At 35.2% G+C, this 26,721-nt stretch overlaps 1 protein-coding gene and 1 pseudogene across 1 annotated transcript; one reads left to right on the top strand and one right to left on the bottom strand.

Moving 5' to 3' along the window:
* Positions 1 to 7,358: 7,358 nt before the first annotated feature.
* LOC112616455 (kita-kyushu lung cancer antigen 1 homolog) lies at positions 7,359 to 8,649 on the top strand. The gene is made up of 2 exons (XM_025373432.1): positions 7,359 to 7,560; positions 8,328 to 8,649. The coding sequence occupies exons 1-2, from the start codon at positions 7,486 to 7,488 to the stop codon at positions 8,592 to 8,594; spliced, it is 342 nt and encodes a 113-aa protein (XP_025229217.1). The 5' UTR covers positions 7,359 to 7,485; the 3' UTR covers positions 8,595 to 8,649.
* Positions 8,650 to 11,390: 2,741 nt separating this feature from the next.
* The window catches only part of LOC112615245, an 82,278-nt pseudogene continuing 66,947 nt past the window's right edge, over positions 11,391 to 26,721 (bottom strand).

Here is a 26,721-nt window from a genome sequence, read left to right as displayed (position 1 = left end):
AAACATAGTCTTTCAATTAATGGTGCTGAAATAACTGGGCATCCATGTGCACAAAATAAATCCACAGACAGATCTTAAAACCTTCATAAAAATGAGCTCAGAATGAATCACAGATCGGAATGTATAATGGAAAAATATATAACTAATAGTAGGTAAGAGAACATCTGAATGACTTTGGCTTTGGTGATGACAATTTAGATGCAACACCAAAGGCACACTCCATGAAAAAAGGGATGAGGTGGATTTCATTCAAATTAAAATTTTCTCCTCTATGAAAAACACAGTCAGGGTAATAAAATGATAAGCCAAAGACTAGAAGAAATATTTTTGAACATTATCTGATAATGTACTGCTATCTAAAATATACTAAGAACTATTAAAACTCAATAATAAGAAAACAAAAAACCTGATTATTATTAATATTATTATTATTTTGAGACGGAGTCTTGCTCTGTCGCCAGGCTGGAGTGCAGTGTGCGAGCTCAGCTCGCTGCAACCTCTGCCTCCCAGGTTCAAGCAATTCTCCTACCTCAGCCACCCGAGTAGCTGGGAATACAGGAGAGAGCACCACCACACCCAGCTAATTTTTGTACTTTTAGTAGAGATGGGGTTTCACCATGTTGGCCAGAATGATCTTGATTTCTTGACCTCATGATCCGCCCACCTCGGCCTCCCAAAGTGCTGGGATTACAGGCATGAGCCACCGCACCCAGTCAAAAACCTGATTTTGAAATGAGACAAAAACCTTAACTGACACCTCACCAAAGAAATATACAGATGGCAAATAAGCATACAAAAATATTCCCAGAATCAGATTTCACATGAGAAATCCAAATTAAAGCAAGAATGAGATATCACTATACATCTATTAGGATTGCCAAACTCCAGAGCACTGACACCAAATGTCAGCCAGAATGTGGAAGCAACAAGAACTCTCACTTAGTGCTGGTGGAAAGCAAAACGTTATAGTCACTTTGGAAGACAGTTGTTTCATACAAAACTAAATCTACCTTTAGCATATAATGTCATATTTCTTGATGTTTACTCAAAAGAGTTAAAAACTTATGTCCACACACAAACCTGCACATGTATGGTTATAGCAGCTTTTTTCATAATTGCCAATGTTTGGAAGCAAGCAAGAGTCTTTGAGTAGGCTAATAGATAAACTCTTGTATATACAGATACCAGAATATTTTGCAAGACTAAAAAGAAATGAGCTATGAATCCATGTAAAGTCATGAAGGACACTTAACTGCATATTACTAAGTAAAAGGAGCCATTCAGAAAATGCTACACATTGTACAATTCCAAATATATAACATTCTGGAAAAGGCAAAACTATGGATACAGTAATACGATCAGTGATTTATAGGAGTTGAGGTCAGGTAGATATAAATAGGTGGAGTACAACAGGATTTTTAGTGAATCTACTTTGTACAATACTATAATGGTGGATACATATAAATTTGCCAAACCCATAGAATGTAAAACACTCAAGTGAATCCTAATGTATATTATGGATTCTGTGTCACAAAGAGTTGTTAATTTAAGTTCATCAGTTGTGACAAATTTACCATTCTGGTCATGAGATGTTCAAAATTCGGGAGTCAATGCATCTGTGAGGGCTGAAGGCGTATGGCAAATATCTTTACTTTCTGCTCATTTTTTTCTGTGAGTCTGAAGCTTCTCTAAAATTGTATATTTTTAAATGATAGCAAACTGAAGAGAACAGAATATTTAAAAAATTATACACCATGACCAAGTAGGATTTATTCCTGGAAAGAAAGGATAGTTCAATGTATAAAAATCAATCAGCATAATACATCACATTAACAGAATAAAAAGGAAATAAGCACATGATCATCTCAATTGATGCAGAAAAATATTTGACAAAATTCAACAGCCTCCAAGATAAAAACACTCAACAAACTAAAAATTGAAATTTCTCAATGGTAAAAGGCTGAAAACTTTTCTTCTAAGTCATGGAACAGGGCAATGATGCCCTCTTTTGCCACTTCTACTTAACATGATACTAAAAGTCCTAACAAGAGCAATTAAAAAGGAAACAAAAGTCTCCAAATAGAAAAGGAAGAAGTAAACTGATCTTTGTTTGCAAATAACATAGTCTTATATTTAGTAAGCCCTAAACATTACACACACACACACACATACACGCACACATCAACTCACATTCACAATTAGAACTAATAAGAAGATTCAGCAAAGTTGTAAGGTGTAAAATCCACACTCAAAAATCACTTTTACTTCTGTCCACTAACAATGAAATCTGAAAAGAGAATTCAGAAAACAAGTCCATTTTCAATAGTCTCAAAAAGAGTAAAACACAGAAATGCACTTAACGAAGGAGGCAAAATATTTGTACACTAAAAATGACAAAATACTGCTGAAATAATTTAAGGAAGATACAAATAAATTAAAATATATAGTGTAATATTGGAGTGAAAGACTTAATAATCTCAAAATGTCAATATTACCCAAAGGGATCTACAGAGTCAATGCAAATACTATGGAAACATCCCAAAGATGTTTTTTTGCAGAAATATCAAAATCCATCCTAAATTTTATTTGGAAGCACAAGAGAAATCAAGTTGCCAAAACTATCTTGAGAAATAAGAATAAAGGTAGAAGACTCACATTTGTTGATTTCAAAACTTACCAAAAACTATGGTACTCAAAACAATTTGCTACTAACATAAAGACACACGGGCCGGGCGCGGTGGCTCAAGCCTGTAATCCCAGCACTTTGGGAGGCCGAGACGGGCGGATCATGAGGTCAGGAGATCGAGACCATCCTGGTTAACACGGTGAAACCCCGTCTCTACTAAAAAATACAAAAAAAACCTAGCCGGGCGAGGTGGCAGGCGCCTGTGGTCCCAGCTACTCGGGAGGCTGAGGCAGGAGAATGGCGTAAACCCGGCAGGCGGAGCTTGCAGTGAGCTGAGATCCGGCCATTGCACTCCAGCCTGGGTGACAGAGCGAGACTCCGCCTCAAAAAAAAAAAAAAAAAAAAAGACACACATGAAGTAATGGAACAGAACAGAGATCACAGAAATAAACCTGTGAGTACATGGTCAATTGATTTTCATCAAGGGTGCCCAGACTATTCAATGATGAATAATTAGTCTTTTCCATAAATGGTGCTGGGAAATCTGGATCTCCACATGCTAAAGAATAAAGCTGGACCCTTTACACTATATACAAAAATTAACTCAAAAGGGATCAAGAAACTAAAATTAAGGGGTAAGATTATAATACTCTTAGGGGAAACATTTAAGAAAAGCTTCATGATTTGGGATTTGGCAGTGATTTCCTGGATATGATAACAAAATTACAGGTAACAAAAGAAAAGATAGGTAAAGTGGACTTCATTTAAATTAAAAGCTTTTGTGCATTAAGGGACACTATTAAAAGAGTGAAAAAGCAACACATAGGAACAAAGAAAATTTTGCAAGTCATATATCTAATAAGAGATTGGTATCCAGAATATATAAAGAACTTCTACAACTTAACAACAGAAAACAAACCAACAAATTAAAAACCGGGCAGAGGATTTGAGTAGAGGTTTCTTCAAAGAAGATATAAGCACATGACATGACACTCAACATCACTAATCATAAATGCAAATCAAAGTCACAATGAAAGGTCCTTCATAAACATTAGGATGGCTACTATATAAACAAAAGCAAGAAAAAAGAAAATAACATGTGTTGAGGAAGATATAGAGATATTGGAAACCCTGTGTACTGTTTATGGAAATATAAAATGGTATAGCTGCTGTGGAAAGCACTATGAAGTTCCTGAAAAAACTAAAAATAGAATAACTGTATTATCCAGCAATTCCAATTCTGGGTATATACCCGAAGAAATTAAAAGCAGGATCTTGAAGATATATTTGTACATCCATGTTCAAAGCAGCATTATTTATAATACTAAAACATGAAAACAATACAAGAGTTTATCAACAGAAGAATGGATAAGCCAAACATGGTATACACATACAGTGGAATGTTATTCAGCCTTCCCTTCGTGAAAGAAAGAAAATTGTGACACATGCTACAACATGGATGAAACTTGAGTATATTATGCTCATTGAAATAAGCCATTCAGAACAGGAGAAATACTGCATAATTCAACTTGTATGCAGTATCTAATGTAGTCAAATTAATAAAGACAGAAAATAGAATGGTGGTTGTCAAGAAGCAGGGAAAGAGGAAAATAGGAAGTTAATGTTTCATAAATATAGAGTTTCAGTTGGGGAAGATGAAAAAGCTCTGGCAATGGATTGTTGTGATGGTTGCACAACTATGTGAATGTACCTATTACCACAAAACTGTACACTTAAAATTGATTAAAATGTTAAATTGTATGTTACATATATATTTTAGAATTAAAATAAAATGAAAAAAATCAATGATTAGCAACAGTACTCTAATGTGTTTGATGAGAATATTTTCCAAGATTTCTGTAGTTTTCACTTAAATACCAGTAGGATCAAAATTCACAATCCTATTGTTAGAGATAAGGTTAAAGGGCTTCCCTCAATTTTATTCAATGAAACTGGAAATTTAGATGTCAGGAAGCCCACAATCACATACTAATAGAAGTGTTATTGCCCAGCCATTAAATATTAAAATCCTTCAAGGCTCCATTCAAACTTCTCTTCATTTGTGCTCCCTACACTGACATGAAGAAATTTCTATTTTATCTAGAGTTTCAATGATCATTTTCATGCAGATGGCTCACAGATTTATGTCTTCACTTGTCTCCATGGGAACATTTATTTCATGCCTCAAAGTCACCTCAAACTTGATATGTCCAAGACTAAATTAATGATCAGCAGCTCCACACTTGGTCATTTTCTATCCATCCCATTGAAGAAGCCATAAAGCCAGGTACTTCACTCCCCTTTAGATCTCATATCCTATTATGAGCTCCCACACCACTATGTACTCCTTGCTATCATTTATCTCAGTACTTTCACATGCATTTCTGTATTTGATTAATATCTGTCTCTTACACCAGAGTGCACACTCCTGGTGGACAAAGACTTTATTTTTGTTCCTAATCAGATTCTTAAAATACAACATGGTGTCTAGTATCTAAGTGTTTAATAAATATTCATTGAATCAATAAAATGTTAAGCTTTGTACTCATAACTAGGAAATGGTGTGATATAAAAAAATTAAAAATATAATTCCTCCGCTTCCCATCTATATGAAGATGAGAGTTGTTTACCTAGCAGAGTTACTGGGTTGCAGTTAGACGCTCACCTTGAGATTACGGTGACTATTGTTTTTAAATTCTGGGTCTTAGGTTAGTGTCATAGTGAATCCAGAAAAGTTTCCTTGTCCCCATCACAGGGTGTGTGATGGAGGTGTGGCTAGCTTCTTCAGTGTATCGCTGCACAAAACCCCTAGGCGAACCAGGCAGAAGAACAGGTTGTGGGACTCGACTTCATGGCAGCCTCTAGGGGTGAATGTTTACAGCTCCTGAGACTGCAGAGAGCATGTGTTACCATATGCTCTTTAGTTTTGTTGTCTATACATGGCTTGTGTTAAACAGCTCAATTAGACCTTCTGCCTTATTGCAAGGACAGAGAGTTTCCTGTATCCAGACTTCTTGCCTTAGTGTATCTGAAAAATTGGATCATGCATGGGCTTGGAGAATGAACGCAAAGTTTTATTGAGTGGAAGTAGTTTTTGGCAGATGGTGGAGCCATAAGGGAGATGGAGTGAAAAGGTGGTTTTCCCCTGAAGTTGGGCCACTCAGCGGCTGGGGTCCCCTCCAACCACTTTGAACAAACTCTGCATTGTTCCACCAGTCAATGGCCTGCCAACTTGCCCGTGCCTATCAGTGTGCTCTCACCCCTCGACATCCTCTCAATGTCCAGCCTCTTGTGTGTTCTGCTGGTATATTCCTCTGGACATCCAGCCACTTGTGTCTGTGCCTGCTAGGGGCTCCAGTTTTTTATAGGCACAGCATGGGGACATGGCAGGCCAGGATTATCTTCAGAAGTGCAACATTTGGGCAGGAAAACAGAAATGCCTGTTCTCACCTAGGTCTGTGGGCACAGGTCCAGGGTGGGGAGCCCTAGCCAGGGACCATGCCCTTCCCTTCCAGCACTTCTCTGTCTCACTCCTGTATCTATAGCCTACATTTAACTGAATTTCTTGAACATTTCTAACTTGTCTAGAGCAATGATTCCTGTATGTGTTACAAATCCAACCACACTGTTCAATTCTTTGGTTGGAGAATATTAAATACCTGATGCTCACAAATCAGGGTGGAGGTGGAGATCATGTAAATTAGGATGGGAATGGGGGAGTTTATCTCAGAGCTCAAACTCCATGGATTCAAGTCCTGATTTGCTAAATAGTTTCAAATGAGTTTAACACCTGCATCTGTTTTCACATTTGCAAAATTAGACACAGTAGTAAAAATACCTTGGCTCTGGAGAACCAAACACCACATGTACTCACTTATAAGTGTGAGCTGAATGATGAGAACACATGGACACATGGCAGGGGGTAACAAAACACACTGTGGCCTGTGGGGGATAGGGGTGGGATGGGTGGAAAGGGAGAGCATCAGGAAGCACAGCTTAATGGGTGCTGGGCTTAATATCTGGGTGATGGGTTGATCTGTGCAGGAAACAACAATGGCACATGTTTACCTATGTAACAAACCTGCACATCCTGCACATGTATCCCAGAACTTAAAATAAAAGTTGATTAAAAAATAAAAAATAAAATAAAAATAAATATCATGGTATAAACGTGAAATTAAAAAGAAAAAAGATACCTTTAGTGCAAATTTGTTGAGGCTTATATGTGAAAATGTCCCCAAAATTATTTCTTAAACTGTATAATGACACAAATGTATGTAATGATTCCAATGTGACTAGGGCTGGAGTAAATTCTAAAATAGCAATGTGAGTGTGGAGTAGGTAGTTTCTGGCAAAGATAACTTGTGGGTAGCTACTTTTTACAATGCGTTTCTGTCTTGTTTTTGAAGTGAATAAAGGAATGGTTGTAGCTAAGACATATATATTTTTTAAATAGGAGCAGTCTTAAAATACTCTATTTAACCAATCCATTTGGAGGCTATACTTCTACCACGTTTCAGCTTCCCAGAAATCCCACACTTCCTCACTGTCTTTCACTCTCCTCTCTAAGGACCTGACGCTAACCAGGTGGACGGTTACTAAGTGCCGCCTGGTTTCCTGCAGGGCCGGTTTTTACGTCATCTTATTGTGGCGCAGAACCTCCGCGTGCGTGCCCAACTGTGAGGTCTCGCGTCCTCAGCAGTGTATAAAGCGGGACAACACAGAGCATCCCAGTTGCACCAGGCAGTGCAAGACACATAGTATCCTGGCCTGAAGTTTCCCAAATCAGGCTGACTAGGGGGCCTACTACCAGCTGAGGGGGTCCGCCCCGAGAAGGGAGAAGAGGCCGAAGAGGAACCATGAACATCTATTTACTCCTAGCGAGCAGCATTCTGTGTGCCTTGATGATTGTCTTCTGGAAATATCGCTTTCAGGTAACGGTGAATATGAGGGAGATTTGAATTAGATGAAGCTAGATAAGTATGTGGACTGGGGAGTGTGTATATGTAAGAGAGTAAAATACAATAAAATGAGAGGTAAGGGGAGATCATCTCATTCCTCTTTGTCGCTCGAAGGAGCCCCAGACTTTTACCCGCTCACTTCCGCAATTCCTGTATTCTGACCAGTGATTCGACAGTTGTGGTCTCTTCTAAAAAGCCCCAAGTCCCTAAGTAATGTGGTCAGCTTTTCACTCATTGGAGAGGAAAGTGCAGTTGTCCGTGCCCATTCCCCACCACCATCTCCCACTTTAAGAATCTTACCTTCTCTCTTTCTTCTCTTGCATTTCCTCCCCAATGTGTCTGTTTGCTGATCTCGCCATCTTTATTTTAAGGGTGCTTTCCGGGTATTCACAAATAATTCGAGTGTAAATGTGAATTTTCTGGTGTTAAAGTCACAAGTGAAGTGCTTTTAGATAAGTCAAAGACAGGGTTCATATGTTTACCTACTAGGCTGCTCAGGAAATGTAAGGAAAGGATATGGAACTTCGGCACTAACGGCTACTTTCATAAATTTTTTTTCTCAGTCTGATTTTGGAAGAATGTATGTTTGAGTTAATGTAGTAATTCAATACATTTTTAATCTCTACATATTAGCGGAAATCAGTTTATTTTGGTAACCAAGATTAAACAAGTTGTTTTTTGGTAGTTTGGAAATTGCTTAATTCGATAAACTACATATGTGTAATTCCCTTCCTTTACAGAGAAACACTGGTGAAATGTCATCAATTTCTACTGCTTTTGCACTACTAAGACGCTCTTCTACTGGGTTAATTAACAGCAATACAGACAACAATCTTTCATTCAACAACCTCTCTCGGGATATTTTAAATAATTTCCCACACTCGATAGACATGCAGAAGCGACTATTGGTAAACCTCAAGAGGGTGGAATACAAAATGGCTGAACTGGAATATATTCTAGTTAGCCAGGGTTTGAGAGGTGCATCAGGTCACCGGAAATCCACCTAAAAGCGTACAGGATGTAATGCCAGTGGTGCAAATCATTAAAGACACTTTGAGTAGATTCATTTGATTGTGTGTTTATACTAAATGAATTATTTTTTAAGAGGGAGGGGATACCAAGTCAGATTAAAAAAAAAACCAGATACTTATCGAGTTTCTTACTTATACTTTAGATAATTGATTACATGTTGCTAAAATATATTTACTGGGGAAGGAATGTAAGCACAATAGAAAAAGAAAAACCGTTCAAAAGTTTATTTTTTAAAAATAAATAAGCTACATTAAACAGAATATAGTTGAGATATAGTGATTTTTATTTCAATCAACTGTGAAAACCAATTTTCACTAATGGTTTACAATAGAATACTATAAATTGTCTCCATAAATTACTTTGCATTAAAGTAAGTGGGATTTGATGGAACTGTTTTCCCTTATATAGAATGCTGTTTCTTGCCACTGTTGAACCAGGGTAATAATAATAATAACTATTATGGAACACCCTACAATATGCCAAGCACTATGTTAAGATTTGTGCTTTACACATTTGTGAAGATAGTGACAAAAACTTTTAACTGTTCTTTGTGGTCAGCTTTTGAAAAAGATTTCTTTCCCTTCACACTTTTCCCAATTAGATATTCTTTCATTTAAAATCAGCTGGGTGCAGTGGCTCATTTCTGTAATCCCAGCACTTTGGGAGGCCACAGCGGCAGGTCGTGAGGTCAGGAGATCAAGACCATCCTGGCTAACACGGTGAAACCCCGTCTCTACTAAAAATACAAAAAATTAGCTGGACATGGTGGCACGGGCCTGTAGTCCCAGCTCCTTGGGAGGCTGAGGCAAAAGAATCATTTGAACCTGGGAGGCCGAGGTTGCAGTGAGCTGAGATTGCACCACTGCATTCCAGCCTGAGCGACAGACCGAGACTCTCTCTCAAAAATAAATAAATAAAAATAAATAAAATAAAATGAAGTTTAAACAATAAAATAAAATGCCCAAATCTTCCCTGAATTGCAAAAGTCACATGTAGAAAATTGGACTCCTTAAATAGTACCAAAATGTAGTAGTAGAATGCATGTAATATAATGTGGATTAAAATTAAGGAAAAGTATTTCTAACCTCTAATTAGCCATCTGTTTTCAAATATTGTTTTATAAAATCTTGTATCTAAGAAATTAACAATCTGTTGAAGTTTACTAATAGCATTTGACCTGCCTTCAAGGGAAACCCTCAGAATGTCAAACACTTTCATCTTATATATATGTTCATAACTTACTGAGGTGGTTCAATTAGAGGCCTACCTATTTACCTACTTTCCTGTCCCCTCCCCTCTAAATAAATTACCAGTATAAATTAAAGAAATGCCTTAATTTCTTACTCCTTTCATGTTCAATTATGACTAAGAGAAAACAATTTAAAATATTTAAGAAAAATGATTCCTGCTATTGTCACTCATTTGCCAAGCACAAAATGTCAGCAGTAGTGTATGTGGTCCTTAAACTTCTTTAGGTCACAGGTTTCTTTGATATTCTGATGAAAACTATGGACTCTCTCCCTAGAAAAATGCATGTAGAAGTACACAGAGAAAATATTCCATATAATTTCTGTTTTATATGTTCCCTGAAGCCTATGAACCTTAAGAATTGATGAAAAGTTCTTTATATATGTAGGCAGTGTTTATCATCATAGGCTGTGATGCTTAAACCAGTTGTCAACAATATAGAATAAATATGTAAAGCTCTTAGTAATATATTTAATTATCCTTTGTAAGGAAACTAGGACATAGGACTTCTAATTTCACTTTTCTCATTCTTGACAAGTTTGACAAGTTTATCTTCTAATAGTATGTAAGTAAGTTGTCACCTGTAAGTAATATCTTACTCATATAAGACAAACATCACTCTAGCAGCTGGGTATCACAGTCATAAAATGCTAGATTTGATTAAAGCCATTTTCTCATTAATATTTCGGTCCATATGCTATTTGAAATTAAACATATATTTCAGAGGGTATAATGAACAACTCTTAATTTTGTGAAACACAATAGAAATTAAATGGGTGCTAGTTTTGTCCCAAATGACCCAAGGAAGTAAGATTGTATATGGGAAAGGAAGTACTCAATATTTCATTTTCTAGATTTCTTACTTACTGGCCATAGAATCCTTACTTTTCTCTTATGTCACTCTTTATAAAGAACATTAACTATAAGTTTCACACAGAAAACATGAACTGTAACAAACACTTGAAGTTTTTAAACATATTTGGATAAAAATATTAAACTACAGTCTTCTTATAGTATACATAGTCCATGTTTGCATATATTTATGACATTTCTAATTAAGTGAGGCCTTCAGTTTTAATGCTTTTTTAAAAAAAAGTATTGATTTATATTCCCCACAGACTTGTGGAAAAGAAATATTTTATATTAAGAAAATACAAGTAAATAATATTTTAAAACTTGTATAATGGAAAATGCAAATATGTCAAAGCAATTAGCCCCAAAAAGCCTTCAATGTATTAGAAAAGCATTATAATATTTACAAAAATATAATTATTATATAGAGACAGTTATGTATGTATGTGTGTGTTTTTCAGATAGATAATCTGAAAAGAAATATAATCACATGGCTAAGCATTAAGAAATTCACATTTTTATACTGCATTCCTGTTTAAATGTGAGAAAAATCACACTATCATGAAAATAGTATGTACATTTCCCTACTCGGTTAACATACAAATAAAAACGTTTCCCTCTATTCTTAAAAAAAATCACATTATACAATCATATATTTTGTCAATGAGATCTCATTCTGGTTTTCTGCTGCCACTAACAGTAGATATTTGACTGTCAGTCTTTTTTGGGGGATATATCATGCCTTTATATCTCTCCCCACAATGTTGTTCCAGGTATGGAATCCAGTTAGAAGCTGGTCTGCAGCAACTTACAAGGCACTGAAATGAAAAAAAAAAAAATTATTGTCTTAGAATTTAAGTGCCATGATCTATAAACAAGTAAATATTGAACTGTACTTTCATTTAAATTTTTTTCTTTACTAACAAAAAATAAGAATCATAGAAAGGTAAAAAGCAATCATCTAAATTCTTAATAATGCACAGTTTGCCAAGATAAAAGTATAGTCAAATGTAACTAGTTGTTAATAGAACTATATTAACTACTAAACCAAAATAACTGAGTATGTAAATGAATTCAAAACAAAGTATGTGAACCCATTAGAGTAACAGTGTGTCTAATTTGTACCTTCACTGAATTCTCAGACATTTCCATCCTGGCCTTAGGATGAGTGTGAGGTAAAGATCTAAATCAGTGTGTACCGGGGATATGTTTCAAGAACAAAGGAAAAAAGTTCCAGGATCAAACCATTGAATTGGATCCATTGTTGTATGGACTTGCTAATTTATTTAAATCTAAGACTCCTGAGCCTACGTGGTCATTGTCCTACTGAGATATCATGACAAACTTTATCCCCTTAGACCTCCATGGAAGAAAGGTGACTCAGGGTCTAGATTGAGTTCCAGATATTTACCAGGCTTATTCCAGTATAAAAACACTATTAAAATATATATTATAACCAGATACGGGTTCAAAAGTAGTGACTATGGATATAAACCAAACAGGTCATTTGCTTTGTGACATCTTCAGGGACAACTCAGCACAGGTATAGATGTCATAGCTGTTATATGCTAAGCACTGTAGCAAGGCCCAGCTATACAGCAACAAGTAAGACCAGACTTCTCCCACAAGGAGCTTATAATCTAGTATAGAGAAACACAGCAAATATATACATAATATAATACCATGTTATACACTAGTAACAGATGGTTGTCAGGTATAGAAGTAGCGAAGAAGTAGGAGTAATTAATTGCATCTTATATGTTCTCATATTACATAGTGTGAGTAATCTTCACTTTAATCATAAGTAATTTGTATAAAATATAAAAAAATTTAATGCGCTCACTTGAAAGATGTTTTCTTTAGCCTGAATTATTTTTATGATAGCTATAATTGGAATCCAAATAATGCAGAAAATTATTATACACCAGCCTAGAGCAACTCCCCAGTCAGGGTATGGAATTGTGCCATAATCAGGTCTATGGAATTGCATTAGTTACCAGACAAATATTGCCTGTAAAAGTGAAATATGCAAAGACAAAGCTAAAGATTCAACTTTATTGCACTAATGATTAGCAATTTGATTCTGTTCTTTAGATGTGATTTATCAAAAATAATTAATATGAAAATACATTCAAGCAGTTGAGATAATCTAGTAACAAGCCAGAAGATAACTATGAAAAGAACCTAAATAAATAACTTTTTTTACATGGAATAAATTTTTCCAAAATGCTGTCATATATTTATAAATCCAAACACTTGTTCAACATATATTTCAAGAAAATACTAGACCATATATCAGATACAAAGTAAAACAATATCTAAAATATTCTGTTATTGAGCGTTTCTCTTTGATTTATAATACTGTGATTTTATTTTATGCCATAAGTTAACCAGTATATAGATTAATACAATGAGAATGTGAAGTACATTTTAATGGGCACACTTTTCTCCTTGTTTAGGAACTGCTTCTATTCTCTCCCACTGCACAAAGCTCCCCTTTTAGCACATCAAAAACACACATGCATTTACACACCCTATTTAGCTGTTTTTGTTTTACTAAAATCAATGAGAAAGCAATACATTGTAAGAATATTTTTAAGTAGATCTATCAGTTTAATTTTAAAATTGTATTAATCATTTTCATGCTTCTGATAAAGACATACTCGAGACTGGGAAGAAAAGAGGTTTAATTGAACTTAGAGTTGCATATGACTGGGGCAGCCTCAGAATCATGACAGGACGTGAAAGGCACTTCTTACATGGCAGTAGCAAGAGAAAATGAGGAACATACAAAAGCGGAAACCCCTGATAAAACCATCAGATCTAGCAGACTTATTCACTACCACAAGAACAGTATGGGGGAAACTGCATCCCTGATTCAAATGATCTCCTACCGGGTCCCTCCCACAACATGTGGGAATTATAGGCGTACAATTCAAGATGAGACTTGGGTGGGGACAAAGAGGCAAACAATATCATTCCCCCCCAGTCCCCTCCAAATCTCATGTCCTCACATTTCAGAACCAATCATGCCTCCCCAGCAGTCCCCCAAAGTCTTAACTCATTTGAGCATTAACCCAAAAGACCACAGTCCAAAGTCTCATCTGAGACAAGGCAAGTCCCTTCTGCCTCTGAGCCTGTAAAATCAAAAGCAAGCTAGTTACTTCCTAGATACAGTGTAGGTACAGTTATTGGGCAAATACAGCCATTCCAAATGGGAGAAATTGGCCAAAACAAGGGGGTTACAGGGCCCATGGAAGTCCCAAATCCAGCGGAGCAGTCAAATTCTAAAGCTCTAAAATGATCTCCTTTGACCCCATGTCTCACATCCAGGTCATGCTGATGCGAGAGATAGGTTCCCATAGTCTTGGGCAGCTCTGACCCTGTGGCTTTGTAGGGTATAGCCCCCTTCCTGGCTGCTTTCACAGGCTGGCATTGAGTGTCTGCGGCTTTTTCAGGCACATGGTGCAAGTTGTCGGTGGATCTACCATTCTGGGGTCTGGAGGACTGTGGCCCTCTTCTCACACCTCCATTAGGTAGTGCCCCAGTAGGGACTCTGTATGGGGGCTCCAACCCCATATTCCCCTACCATACTGCCCTAGCAGAGGTTCTCATGAAGGCCCCAACCTTGCAGCAAACTTTTGCCTGGGCTTGCAGGAGTTTCCGTACTTCTGAAATCTAGGTGGGAGTTCCGAAACCTCAATTCTTGACTTCTCCGTACCCACAGGCTCAACACCAAATGGAAGCTGCCAAGGATTGAGGCTTGCACCCTCTGAAACCATGGGCTGAGGTGTACCTTGGCCCATTTTAGCAATGGCTGGAGCGGCTGGGACACAGGACACCAAGGCCCAAGGCCGTACACAGCATGGGGACCCTGGGCCCGGCCCATGAAACCATTTGTTTTTCCCTTAGGCTTCAGGGTCTGTGATGGGAGGGGCTGCCATGAAGACTTATGACATACCCTGGAGACATTTTCCCCATTTTCTTGCAGATTAACATTTGGCTCTTTGTTACTTATGCAAATTTCTGCAGCCAGCTTGAAATGGGTTTTTATTTTCTGCCGCATCGTCAGGTTTCAAATTTTCTTAACTTTTATGCTGTTTCTGTTTTAAAATGGAATGCTTTTAACAGTACCCAAATCGCCTTTTGAATGCTTTGCTGCTTAGAAGTTTCTTCCACCAGATACCCTAAATCATCTCTCTCAAGTTCAAAGTTCCAAACATTTCTAGGGCAGAGGCAAAATGCTGCCAGTCTCTTTGCTAAAACACACCAAGAGCCACCTTTGCTCCAGTTCCCAACAAGTTCCTCATCAACATCTGAGACCACCTCAGCCTGGACCCTATTGTTTATATTACTCTCAACATTTTTTTTTCAAAGCCATTCAACATCTCTCTAGGAGGTTTCAAACTTTCCCACATTTTCCTGTCTTCTTCTGAGCCCTCTGCCTGATACTCAGATCTAAAGTCATTTCCACATTTTCAGGTATCATTTCAGCAATGCCCCACTCTACTGATACCAATTTACTGTATTAGTCCATTTTCACGCTGAGGATAAAGACATACATGAGACTGAGATGAAAATGAGGTTTAATTGGACTTACAGTTCCACATGGCTGGGGAGAATTCAGAATCATGGCAGGAGGTGAAAGGCACTTCTTACATGGCAGTGGCAAGAGGAAATGAGGAAGATACAAAAGCGGAAACCCCGGATAAAACCATCATATCTCATGAGACTTATTCACTACCACAAGAACAGTATGGGGGAAACCACCCCCATGATTCAAATTATCTCCTACTGGGTCCCTCCCACAACACATGAGGATTATGGGAGTATAATTCAAAATGAGATTTGGGTGGAGACAGAGCCAAACCATATCAAAAATTCAATGGCTTCATTCCATTAATTTAATTACAGAAATTTAAATGTATTTTATAAGTATTATAAATGTACCTAACTATAAGAGAATAACTGAGGGATAATGGAGTTCAATACACAATAGATGGCAATGTAAATCATTTCATACGTAATACTTTTGCATTTTCGATTAAAATCAGGTGTCAAACCTATGTAATCATTGAATATTAGCTTGTTAAGAGGTCCAGCTAGACATCTAAATTGACAAGGGGGCTTATTTTATTATGGAGGCTTGTCAAATAAAAATATTTAGCAGCATATTCAAAGTCATTTAGCAAAAATATGGAGTATCCAAATATTTCAATTCAGCACGTCTACTTCTAAACTGCTCACTTTTTGAAATTGATCTCATAATGTTAAAGAAATGTAATCCTCTCTGCAAACAAATATGACACTTTAGATTTGATGCAAATCGTGGATAGAATTAATTAATAGCCTTTTCTAGGAAAACCTTTGAAGCATGAAGGCAATGAAAACCAAAACAGATCTATGAAGCTTTGACACTGCTCCACCCCACCATCATTATTTCTAGTTCATAATCATTCTCCATCCAGTGTAGTGTTTATTTTGGTGCTCAGCCATCTACTGTCCTAAAATATTATTTGAAGATTTTAAGTCTATATGTTATGTCTCTCAAGTAAGACAACTTTTGCTTTACCTCAGCTCCTAAATAGTATTAATTGTTGAATTTATTAACATAAACCATTGCCCCTGTTGACACAGGTCAGTTTCTTTATTTTCAGATGCCAAATACCTGCCTCGTTAAGAGATAAAATGTGAATTAAAATATGACTGGTGTTTTTCAGCAGTTAGTATATTGAAAGTGAATTCCTTGAAGGCAGGATGTGGGCCTTATGTATCTCTGTGTTTTCTGTGCCTGGCAGAATGGTTAAGAACATTATTGTTGACTCAACATATTTTTTAGGGAATGAGAAAATTCATGATTTATTTTCATTTATTCTATTGATAAATTTTAAATTATTGACAACTTTTAAGTCTGTATGAACCTGTTTATGTTCTCAAATGGTAAATGTTTAAATTGATGGTCTCAAAATAATACTGCAAAGGCATTTTAATTGAAGCAACTTAGAAGCACCATCCATAAATACTGCAAAACTTGAAAATCATTCACTTACAAAATTACTTTGCCTTTTGTCTTCAATGTGAATTACTAAGTTTATCTTAGAATGTATATATTATTGATACCAATGTCATGGTATATTATTACTTATAATCAAAAGGATAGGAGTAATGACAAACCAGCAAGCTCTCCACCATAGCCAGAATATCCACCTCTTTGCTCCAATCATCATTTCTATATCCTCAATGAATCTGTTCCCTCCTAAACAAGACAAAGAGTACATTGAATGTTTGCTGATATTTTCTTCCAATAACCATTGTGGCATCAATTATCTTTCTGCGTCTAAACATTTTTCTGTAGTACAACAATGAAGCATACACCTGTAACTACATTTTCTTCATAATATATTTTGTCCAGTATATTGTACTTTACTATTATAATGGTATAAAGATTAATAGTATAATTAGGTCAACATAATGAAAATAAGTCAAACTAAACTATTTTAATAAAACTTGAAAATAATTTTATAGTTACTATTTACCATAAATCCAGATGATTCCAGCTAGTTCCAGTATAGCTATAATTAAAATGCCCCATCCAGCACAGAAGTGGTCAATCAGATGAATCCAGTAAATTCCAGCCTACCAAAAAAATATTGATTACTTCTAAGTATATTTTAATTGTTTTTATGATTGCTGAGGTATTCCAATTGAATCTATTAATTTAATCTTGACATATGCTCCTTAGTTTCACTTCTGCTAAAATGTGTAAAGGAATGTTTCAGATGTAAACCCAAATGTGGCTTTAAATATCTCAAAAATCTTTCAATCTATATGGAGTCACTGGAAAAAAAAAAAACAAGCACTTCGAATAGTTGATTATCAGAATGGTATGCAATGTCTGTGTGTTCTGTAGTGGTTGCCAAGAAATGTAGTATCTGTATCTGTAGTGTTTAAAGTCTGCAATCTTATTGCAACTGAGGTAACTGTCCATTATTCGGCCTCCTCATCTGCAAAATAGATTTATGGAAAGTAATAATGGAGAAAAATGGGTTAAAACTCAGAAAACCTTGATCCAAGTCAGACCTGGACTTGTCACTAAGCAACCTCTTAAGACTTCGTTCCTTTCGTTAGTTTATAAAGTATGTTCCAACTAATAATTTGTCTATGAAAAAAATGCTGTAGTATACCTGAGTCACACCGACAAGACTAGGGAGAAACAAAACCAAGCAGCAGCCCAGAATTATGGAAACCATCATTTTCTTCATCACTTTGGGAAATAAATCTTGAATTGTTATGATCATTTCTTCAGAGGGGGATAAATGACATGTTATAGATCAACTTATTTGCCAGTGCTGTTAGTCACAGAATTCCACGTCTATTAATCAAATTTACAAATAGATGTTGAGTAGAGACTCTGAGCCCTGCTTCTTGCTTTTAAAAACCCATAGGGTCATTTCTTTTCATCACTTGGCTCTGCTGGAAACTGAATGCAGTTCTATTTGTTGTTTTCAGTCTGTTTTATATGATTTTTCATTGATAGCAATTGTAAGGTAACATTCCTCTGTCAGCTGAAATCATCTAAAAGGAAGAATTCTAATAGGACTTTTAAATAAGGTAAATATTTGAATCCGTGGTGTGAAAACGACAGAAAGGATTCTAGGTTTAGAAATCAATGTGTCCATGAAATAGGTAACTGGCCAAGAGTAGAAAGATGTGTGAATGAAAATATCAGAAAAGATGTTTGAGAGTTTCGAGGACTTTAAAAGTCAACAAGAAAACTCTGGATTTTATCCTATAAACAGAGTAAACTATGAAACTGTTTTATATGAGAAAGTGGTAGGATGAACATTTTTTTCAGAATTTCCCTAGTCATATAACCTAGGTAAATCCCTATATGTGCATAGAACTATGTACAAGTATGATCATTGCAGCAGTGTGTGTAATTTTTTAAATTAAATTATTCAAATGCCCAATATTATGGTAACAAAGAGATTGTGATTTAATTAGATCTATATACCTATGTATCAACTGAATTCATAATTAATGCAAAAAAGCTTTCAGAGTAATACATGTGCTATGAAACTTCACATTTATGTGAAAATTTAAAAATGTATATGTTATTTTTGAATACATACAAAATGTATATAAACATGGACAAAATAACATACACAATCCATGGTAACAATTGTCTCTAGAGAAAAATATGAATTGTATCAGGGAGAGAAAGACAGGGGACTTCAAATTCACCTGCAACAGTTTATTTTTAAAATAGCTGAAAGAAGTATGATAAAATATTAATGTGTATTCCTTTTGAGTATCAAGTATTTTTCTGTATTTAAATTTAAGTTAAAACAGCTTTCAGAAAGGTCATTCTGAAATTAACAGCTAGGGGGCAATATGGGTAATAAAAGCGTGTTGTCAATTAGAGAAAACACAAATGAAATATATGAGTAATATGTTAACGCTGGAAATATTCTCGGAAGCAAACCGAGAATCGAGACCCAAATTTAAAAGCTTGCAAAAAACAATATGATCTAAAATGGACCGCCTAGTAGTTGCACTAGAGCTTCTGGATAGGCAATGAATGCCAAATCAAAACATACAAAAATGTATGATATTTTAAATTAGTTACCAATATTTAAACATTTAAAAAATAAGGTATTAGAAAAATCTCATCTTATTTGGCAACACAATCTATGACGTAAATTCTTTACCAACTATTTCACTTTCATTTATAAAAACATTGGATTTGGTTGTTTTGTTTGTTAAAGTTAGGGAGTTCACTAAGTTTTCTTTAAAGCTGGACACTCAAAGTCACTTGACTCTCTTACCTTTACAGTGTTCATATGTTTTAAATATTCAGTCCCAATACTGTAATTTTATGTAAGGAATTTGTATATTGTCTTTCTCTTCCTGATACAATTCACATTTTTCTCTAGAGGCAATTGTTACCATGGATTATATATGTTATTCTGTCCATGTTTATATACATTTTATATGTATTCATAAATGTATGGGAAGTGCTTAACATGATGTCTGAACCTTGTAGTTGTACAGTAAGTGGTTCATGTTAAGGACTAAACAAAATTTGGGAAAACATTCTATTTTCTTAAGCAATGTTTTCCTAATATACTCCTGTTTACACAGATAATCTAAGAATTATTATGTTATTAAAGCAACCAAATTATATAAGACTGTGATGAGTGATACTGAGTGTCACCTTGACTGGATTGAAGGATGCAAAGTATTGATACTAGGTGTGTCTGTGAGGGTGTTGACAAAGGAGATTAACATTTGAGTCAGTGGGCTGGGGAAGACAGACCTACCCTTAATCTGGTAGGCACAATCTAAACAGCTGCCAGAGAATGTAAAGCAGACAGAAAAACGTGAAAAGGCGAGACTGGCCTAGCCTCCCAGCCTACATCTTTCCCCCATGCTGGATGCTTTCTGCCCTCGAACGTTGGACTCCAAGTTTTTCAGTTTTGAGACTCGGACTGACTCTCCTTGCTCCTCAAGCTTGCAGACAGCTTATTGTGAGACCTTGTGATCATGTAAATTAATATTTAATAAACTCCCCTTTATATATATATTTATACATATCTATATATTCATACATATATATTTATACGTATATATACACACATATCCTATTACTTCTGTCCCTCTGGAGAACCCTAGTACAAAAAGAAAGTGAGAAAGAAAACACAATACTCTAAATTATGACTGTTTTAAGTAAATTTCTATAAACTGTATTAGAGTTTCATAAGTGAGATACATTGAATTAATCAGAGTTGATAATATATGGTATTATATACCTGATTTTCCAACTTGAGAAAATTCCATTCCAGATATATGAGCCATTTGGCCCAATATAGAAAAAATGGCAAATCCAGCAAAACACTAGTGAGATAGTTTGTCAAAAAAACTACAATGGCATCAAAGAAGCAGTTGTTTTTGACCTTATTGTCATATAATAGAGCAACTAAGTCACCCCAAGCCACTGAAAGGGAGTAAAATATCTACCCAAATCTGTAAGAGAAAATAATTTAATATTTTAAAACATATACACAATATCTTATTTGCATAGTATCTCACATATGCAAATTAATATATTATAAATAACAGTGAAATGAACACCCAAATGCCCACTACTCAGCTTAAGAAACAAAATATTACTGTCCTTTCCTGATTACATCACCCTACCACCCTCCAGTGGTAATTGCTATCCTGACTTTTGTGTTGATCATTTCTTTGTTTTTTTTTATACTTAGGTTTGAATGTTTTGGAATTTATAGAAAAGTTATCTTAATGCGTGTAAACATATACAACGTGCACTTTTGTATTTGGTATTGTGAGATTTATCCATCAGAAAATTGAACTATATAAAATGTCCACTTTATGATTCTAAAATGAAAGAATGTAAGCAAATTCATTTGTTTATATTAAATATACATAGTTCTTTTAATCATTCTTTATTGCCAAATTGCATATGTCACGATTTTTCCTTTCTCCTGTTGATGGACATTTAGGTCATTCACCATGTTCCTGTTATAGAGCTGTAAACATTCTTTTATATTCCCCATATGTAGGTGTGGAACTGTGATGTTTAAAAGTATACATATTCCCCCCTTTTACTAAATCTTGCCAAATTGTTCTTTAAAGTGGATATACCATTTTGCACTCCCACTAGCTGGGTGTGAGGGTTGCCATTCCACCACATACTTGCCAACACTNTGCACTCCCACTAGCTGGGTGTGAGGGTTGCCATTCCACCACATACTTGCCAACACTTCATTTTCCATAGGATTTTTTTTTTTCTGTGAAATTCCTGTTCATGTCTTTTGCCAGTTTTTGATTTGGCCTGTGTCACTTGGTTTCTAATAAGTATTGATTTCATTTGGATTCTAATTCTTTGTCTATTATATATGTTGATTTTTTTCCTCCCAATTTGTGGCTTACATTTTCTACCTTTTAACATTGTGTCCTTTGATTAACCACAGTTGCTGGGGGTTTACTGAAAATGAAGGTATCCATCTTTGATTATATGTTTTGCCCTTGACCTCTGTTACTTTTAAAAACTGCTTAGCCCAAGGTTATAAAGTTACTATTCTATATTTTCTTCTAAAGAAATTAAAGTTTTGCCTATATTGTTAAATTTTCAATTCACCTAATATTGACATTGTGCATATCAATATATGTGATATGTGANTAAATTTTCAATTCACCTAATATTGACATTGTGCATATCAATATATGTGATATGTGAATGATATGTGAAATTTCCAACTGATGTTGTTTCCTAAATGGGATATCAATTGTTCAAGGATAATTGATATTATCGATTAAATCAGTTAGATATCAATTCTATCAACTGAATGATTATCCCTTTTCCTATTGATCTGCATTGCCATCTCTGCCTCATACCAAGTTCCATTTGTTTTTTAATCTATTTCTGAGATTACGATCCTGTTCTGCTGGCCTATATGTCTATACCTATGCTAACACTTCACTATTTTAATTAGTACAGTATTATAAATATTGTTTCATATCTGGTAGGACAAGTCCTTTTCACATCAGATACACCTTGGGGTTTTGACCTTTTTCTTTTTCGAATAAAATTTACAATCAGTTTTCAAGTTCCATAGAAAACTGTTTTGGGATAGATCAAGGTTATTTTATTTATATTTAAGAAAATCATATTAGAAATAAAATGCCCTGTTTTTTCTTAGGCTCTTGTCCATGTTAAGAGATAAGCAGCATGCTCAGGTTGGTCTCTGAGCTTCTTTTGCTTGATACATTATGTGTGCCTGTGTGACAGGGGAGCTGGGAGTGTGGCAGTTCTGTGTTGTGTAAGAATGCTACTGCATACCATGATGTGTACCTAGGTTGCAAACAAAAGTGAAAAGAAATTGCAAACTTAATTTTAATCTCCATATCTATGAATCTCATATCCATATACAATATTATTACATTAGAGATTAGGAAATCCTAATTCAAATTGCAATAATTGGCTGTACACTTTTAGCTCAATTTGAATCTATCTTGGTTTTAGTTTCATCACTGTAATGAGGTAGTTAGAAAAGTAATTTCTGCATTCCTGAAGACCTCTCTATCTATAAATTTGTATGGTTCTCTACTCTCCTGGAGATCTCAATGGATTTCAGATATTCAAAGAAAAGGAAAGACACCTGATTATAATTCTCTGTTTAGAATATAGATTGTGAGGAATAAAAAAAAAATCTAAGAAAAACAATTCTTATTGCCAACAAACCCAAAAAAGGAGTTGGGTTGTGTTGTGTTGGAAAGCAGAGGGTGAGAATATTAAATTGTATGTTTCACAAGGAGCTTTAGGTTTCACTCTAATTTTTTTAAGGTATTAGAGATACTGAAACACAGGCCTATAAAAAAGCATCATATAAATTTTTCAGAGTGGTTTCAAGGAAGTACAAAACCCGGATATCTTGGGCTTTTAAAATCCACCAAAAGAATATCAAAGGTGCTTTTCAACTATGCTCAAATCGTGAGTTTTAAAGAAAATGGTGAATCTACTTCTTAGGGAAAATGTGGCAACTATAACAAGGTAGTATAATGTAACAGAAATAATTGAAATAATCGTATATTAGCTCATATTTATTAAAAAGTTTACTATTTCCAAGTGCATTAGCGTATTTTATCTTCTTCAGTAACCTAACACAGAGAAGGTGATGAATCCCAACTTTCGTTTTATTTCTTATTCACCATCCAAAATGGTCTTCAAATGGGGAAGAGATTAACCAACAGGGATAAAAAGAGTAAGGCCCAAGATAAATGAAGAAACAAATTAAGATGGCCTGTGGACACATCAAAGTATATTAAGCTCCAAGACTATAATCATAAAATTCCATATATCTAAAATGATTTAAAGCTATGTGATTAATCATTGAGTGAAAATTATTGAGCACGAAAATGTAACCAAAGACCAATGATTGACATTTCAATTTTCAGAAAGGTAATTGTAAACAAATGACAGATTTCCACAACTAATATCTCATACACTTGGCACTGCTTACCAAAACATTTACAAGAAATAATTACATATCCTCTTGTAAGTATTTAGAAAAGAAAACAGCAATGGCTGGAAATTGGCATGAGTTCCATGAAGAATACTATAGCAAACTAAAACTAATATCCATTTTGAATAGTACTACTAGTATGGCAGATACTATTAACATAGTGTCTCTTGATTTCAACATAAGATTATAGGTTTTTACTTGAACAGAACTTAATGTGTGCTAAGAATGTGATGTGACTAATAAAAAAGTGAAAGCATTCTAGGCCATACTGATAGAAGCATACTATCTGTAGTACACTTACTGTTAATACTCTCTGCAGTAAAATTGTAAATGATATTACATACCAGTGATACACTCAGCCATTATCTAAAGGTAAAGTTAAAAGAGTGTTACCTAATTCTTATTCATGGCATATGTTAGACTTTTGGTATAAGTAACAATTTTGGTTATGGAATGCTTAATCCATGTCATATTTATGTTTTAACTTCACAATTCACTAGGCAAAACTTGACAATATTTTGGGGATATTAAATTTTGAAGAAAATTAAAATGTATGTTAGACTATTAAACTTTCAACAGTAGTCTCTAAAGCTACTACGAGTTTATCCAATAAAACACATAGTCCTAGTCATCAACTTGCAGATATTTATGAATGCAATATTATTTTTCAGATTAATAAACCCAAAATTTTGTTGGTCAAATAGAATCTGTTTAAATGAATAAAAATGAATTTTAAAATCGTATTTCTGAAAATTATCTCACCATCAACAAAAGAGAATTAATGGCATGTTAAATATTAGCTAAATCAGACATCCTAGTGGATAGAAACTAATCAATTTAGCTGTATGTATTTTGCAAGCTACTACATTATGATATTCATATGGAACCAAAGAGTTTTGGCATTTGTTTTTAAGATTTACCTCCTCAGATAGTTTGAAATCTGAAATAAGACTCACCTCAGCTTCCCTAAGTTCTGTAAAGTTTGACCGTGCTCCAATATAGTATGAAATGCCTATTGAACCACCCTCCAGAGTTGCACGTCATACTAACAAGATGAGTAGGACCACATAGGGGAAAAGAGCTGTAAACATAACACCCATCAAAAAAAGTAACCAAAAATTAATGTTATTTTTTAAATCATGATATATAATTGTACACAAGTAAAATTATTAGCAAGTTGAGATTATTTAAATAAAGTACTGGAATTTCATAGGGTCTGATGATATAGCAAAGTTAGCATAATTTCTTATTTGTGTTCTCACAACTCTCAAATGATCCATTTAAAAAACACTTTGATGTATTAATTAGAATTTCCTAGGTTTAGGTTACAAATAAATAATACATCAGCAGTGATAACTTGGGATCTAAATTGAATGCCTTCCTAAAAATATCCTTATACGTTTCTGAGGAGACTGAATGTCTTCTCTCAGTAAATTACTGCATTGAGGTGAGGCGGGAAATGATTTTAAACCCTGCAGTGGTTAGTATATATTCAGCTTTCAAGACGAAGGAAAATATTTTCTAGTAGATATCCAAATCCCAGAAAAGCATATTGAAGTGAATACTGGACACTTGTTACTGTTATTGCAGCTACCATTAAGAAAGTTTGATAGCACACATACAAGTACACTGCTTCTGTACTAGATAACACATGGTTCCAGATGAGCAGATTGCCTTTGAGACCAGCTTTGCCTTAATGTGGATGATTTCCTTGATCCATATGTTTTATAATACAACCAAGGAGATGATTTAAACAAGTCATTCAGAGACCAATAAAAATTAATTGCCTGGGTAAATGGCCTTTAATGGACGCTTTCAATATTAACATCAAAAGGAAACCAAGGGGTTAAAAAATGTGCAACTAAAACATTTTAGGAAGTTTTCACTGGATTTGTGATATTCACAGTATTTTTGTGATGTAACAGCATTGTCTCATTACAACTTAACATTAATTGAATGTGCTGGATATTGTACTGAGAATACAAAGATAAGATCTCCAGTTATTCCTGTCTTCCACCTTATGGAAATTTCCACTGACTAGTTAAAAACACATAGACTTTTTTTTCTGGGTATTGTGCAACTATTCACGGAGAAAATTTCATCTTGTTCTCTTAAATCACCATTATTCTCCCTGAAAGTTTATAAAAGTAAACAATTAAGTGAGAAAATATAACAGAATTTTTTTCAAAAGAGGCCATTTCCCTGAGAGAAAATGTTCTGTGTACATTTTGGCAATATTTAAGAGAATAAATACATAGTGTGTATACACACACACACTCACGCGCGTGCGCGCACACACACACACACATATTTCTCTCTCTCTCTCCAACTAGGGGATTCCTGATACTATTACTCTATAGAACAAGGATCTAGATTTTCCAAACCAAACATTGCAATAGATGATTCCATTCAAAATGCTTCTTTATATGGTAGGAGAGGAAATTTTATAATATACTCTCAAGCCTCAGAATGCTGTATCAGCTAAAAGGGTCCAATTTTTGAGTAATTGTGCAACTCTAGTAGTAGTAGTTATTTTGTTTGTTTGTTTTGTATTTAGCAAGACAGATCCGGGCTGGGCGCGGTGGCTCATGCCTGTAATCCCAGCACTGGGGGAGGCCAAGGCAGGCAGATCACCTGAGGTCGGGAGTTTGAGACCAGCCTGACCAACATGGAGAAACCCTGTCACTACTAAAAATGCAAAATTAGCCTGGCGTGGTGGCGCATGCCTGTAATCCCAGCAACTTGGGAGGCTGAGGCTGGAGAATTGCTTGAACCTGAGAGGCAGATGTTGCACTGAGCCGAGATCGCGCCATTGCACTCCAGCCTGGGCAACAAGAGTGAAACTCTGTCTCAAAACAACAACAACAACAAAAAACACCCAAAAACAACAACAAAAAAACAAACAAAAAAAACCACAAAGATCCTATATATTTACTTACAGCTTAAGATGACT

Source organism: Theropithecus gelada, chromosome X, assembly GCF_003255815.1.
Source record: "Theropithecus gelada isolate Dixy chromosome X, Tgel_1.0, whole genome shotgun sequence".
NCBI classification, from domain to species: domain Eukaryota; kingdom Metazoa; phylum Chordata; class Mammalia; order Primates; family Cercopithecidae; genus Theropithecus; species Theropithecus gelada.
This window is presented reverse-complemented; position numbering and strand designations above follow the sequence as displayed.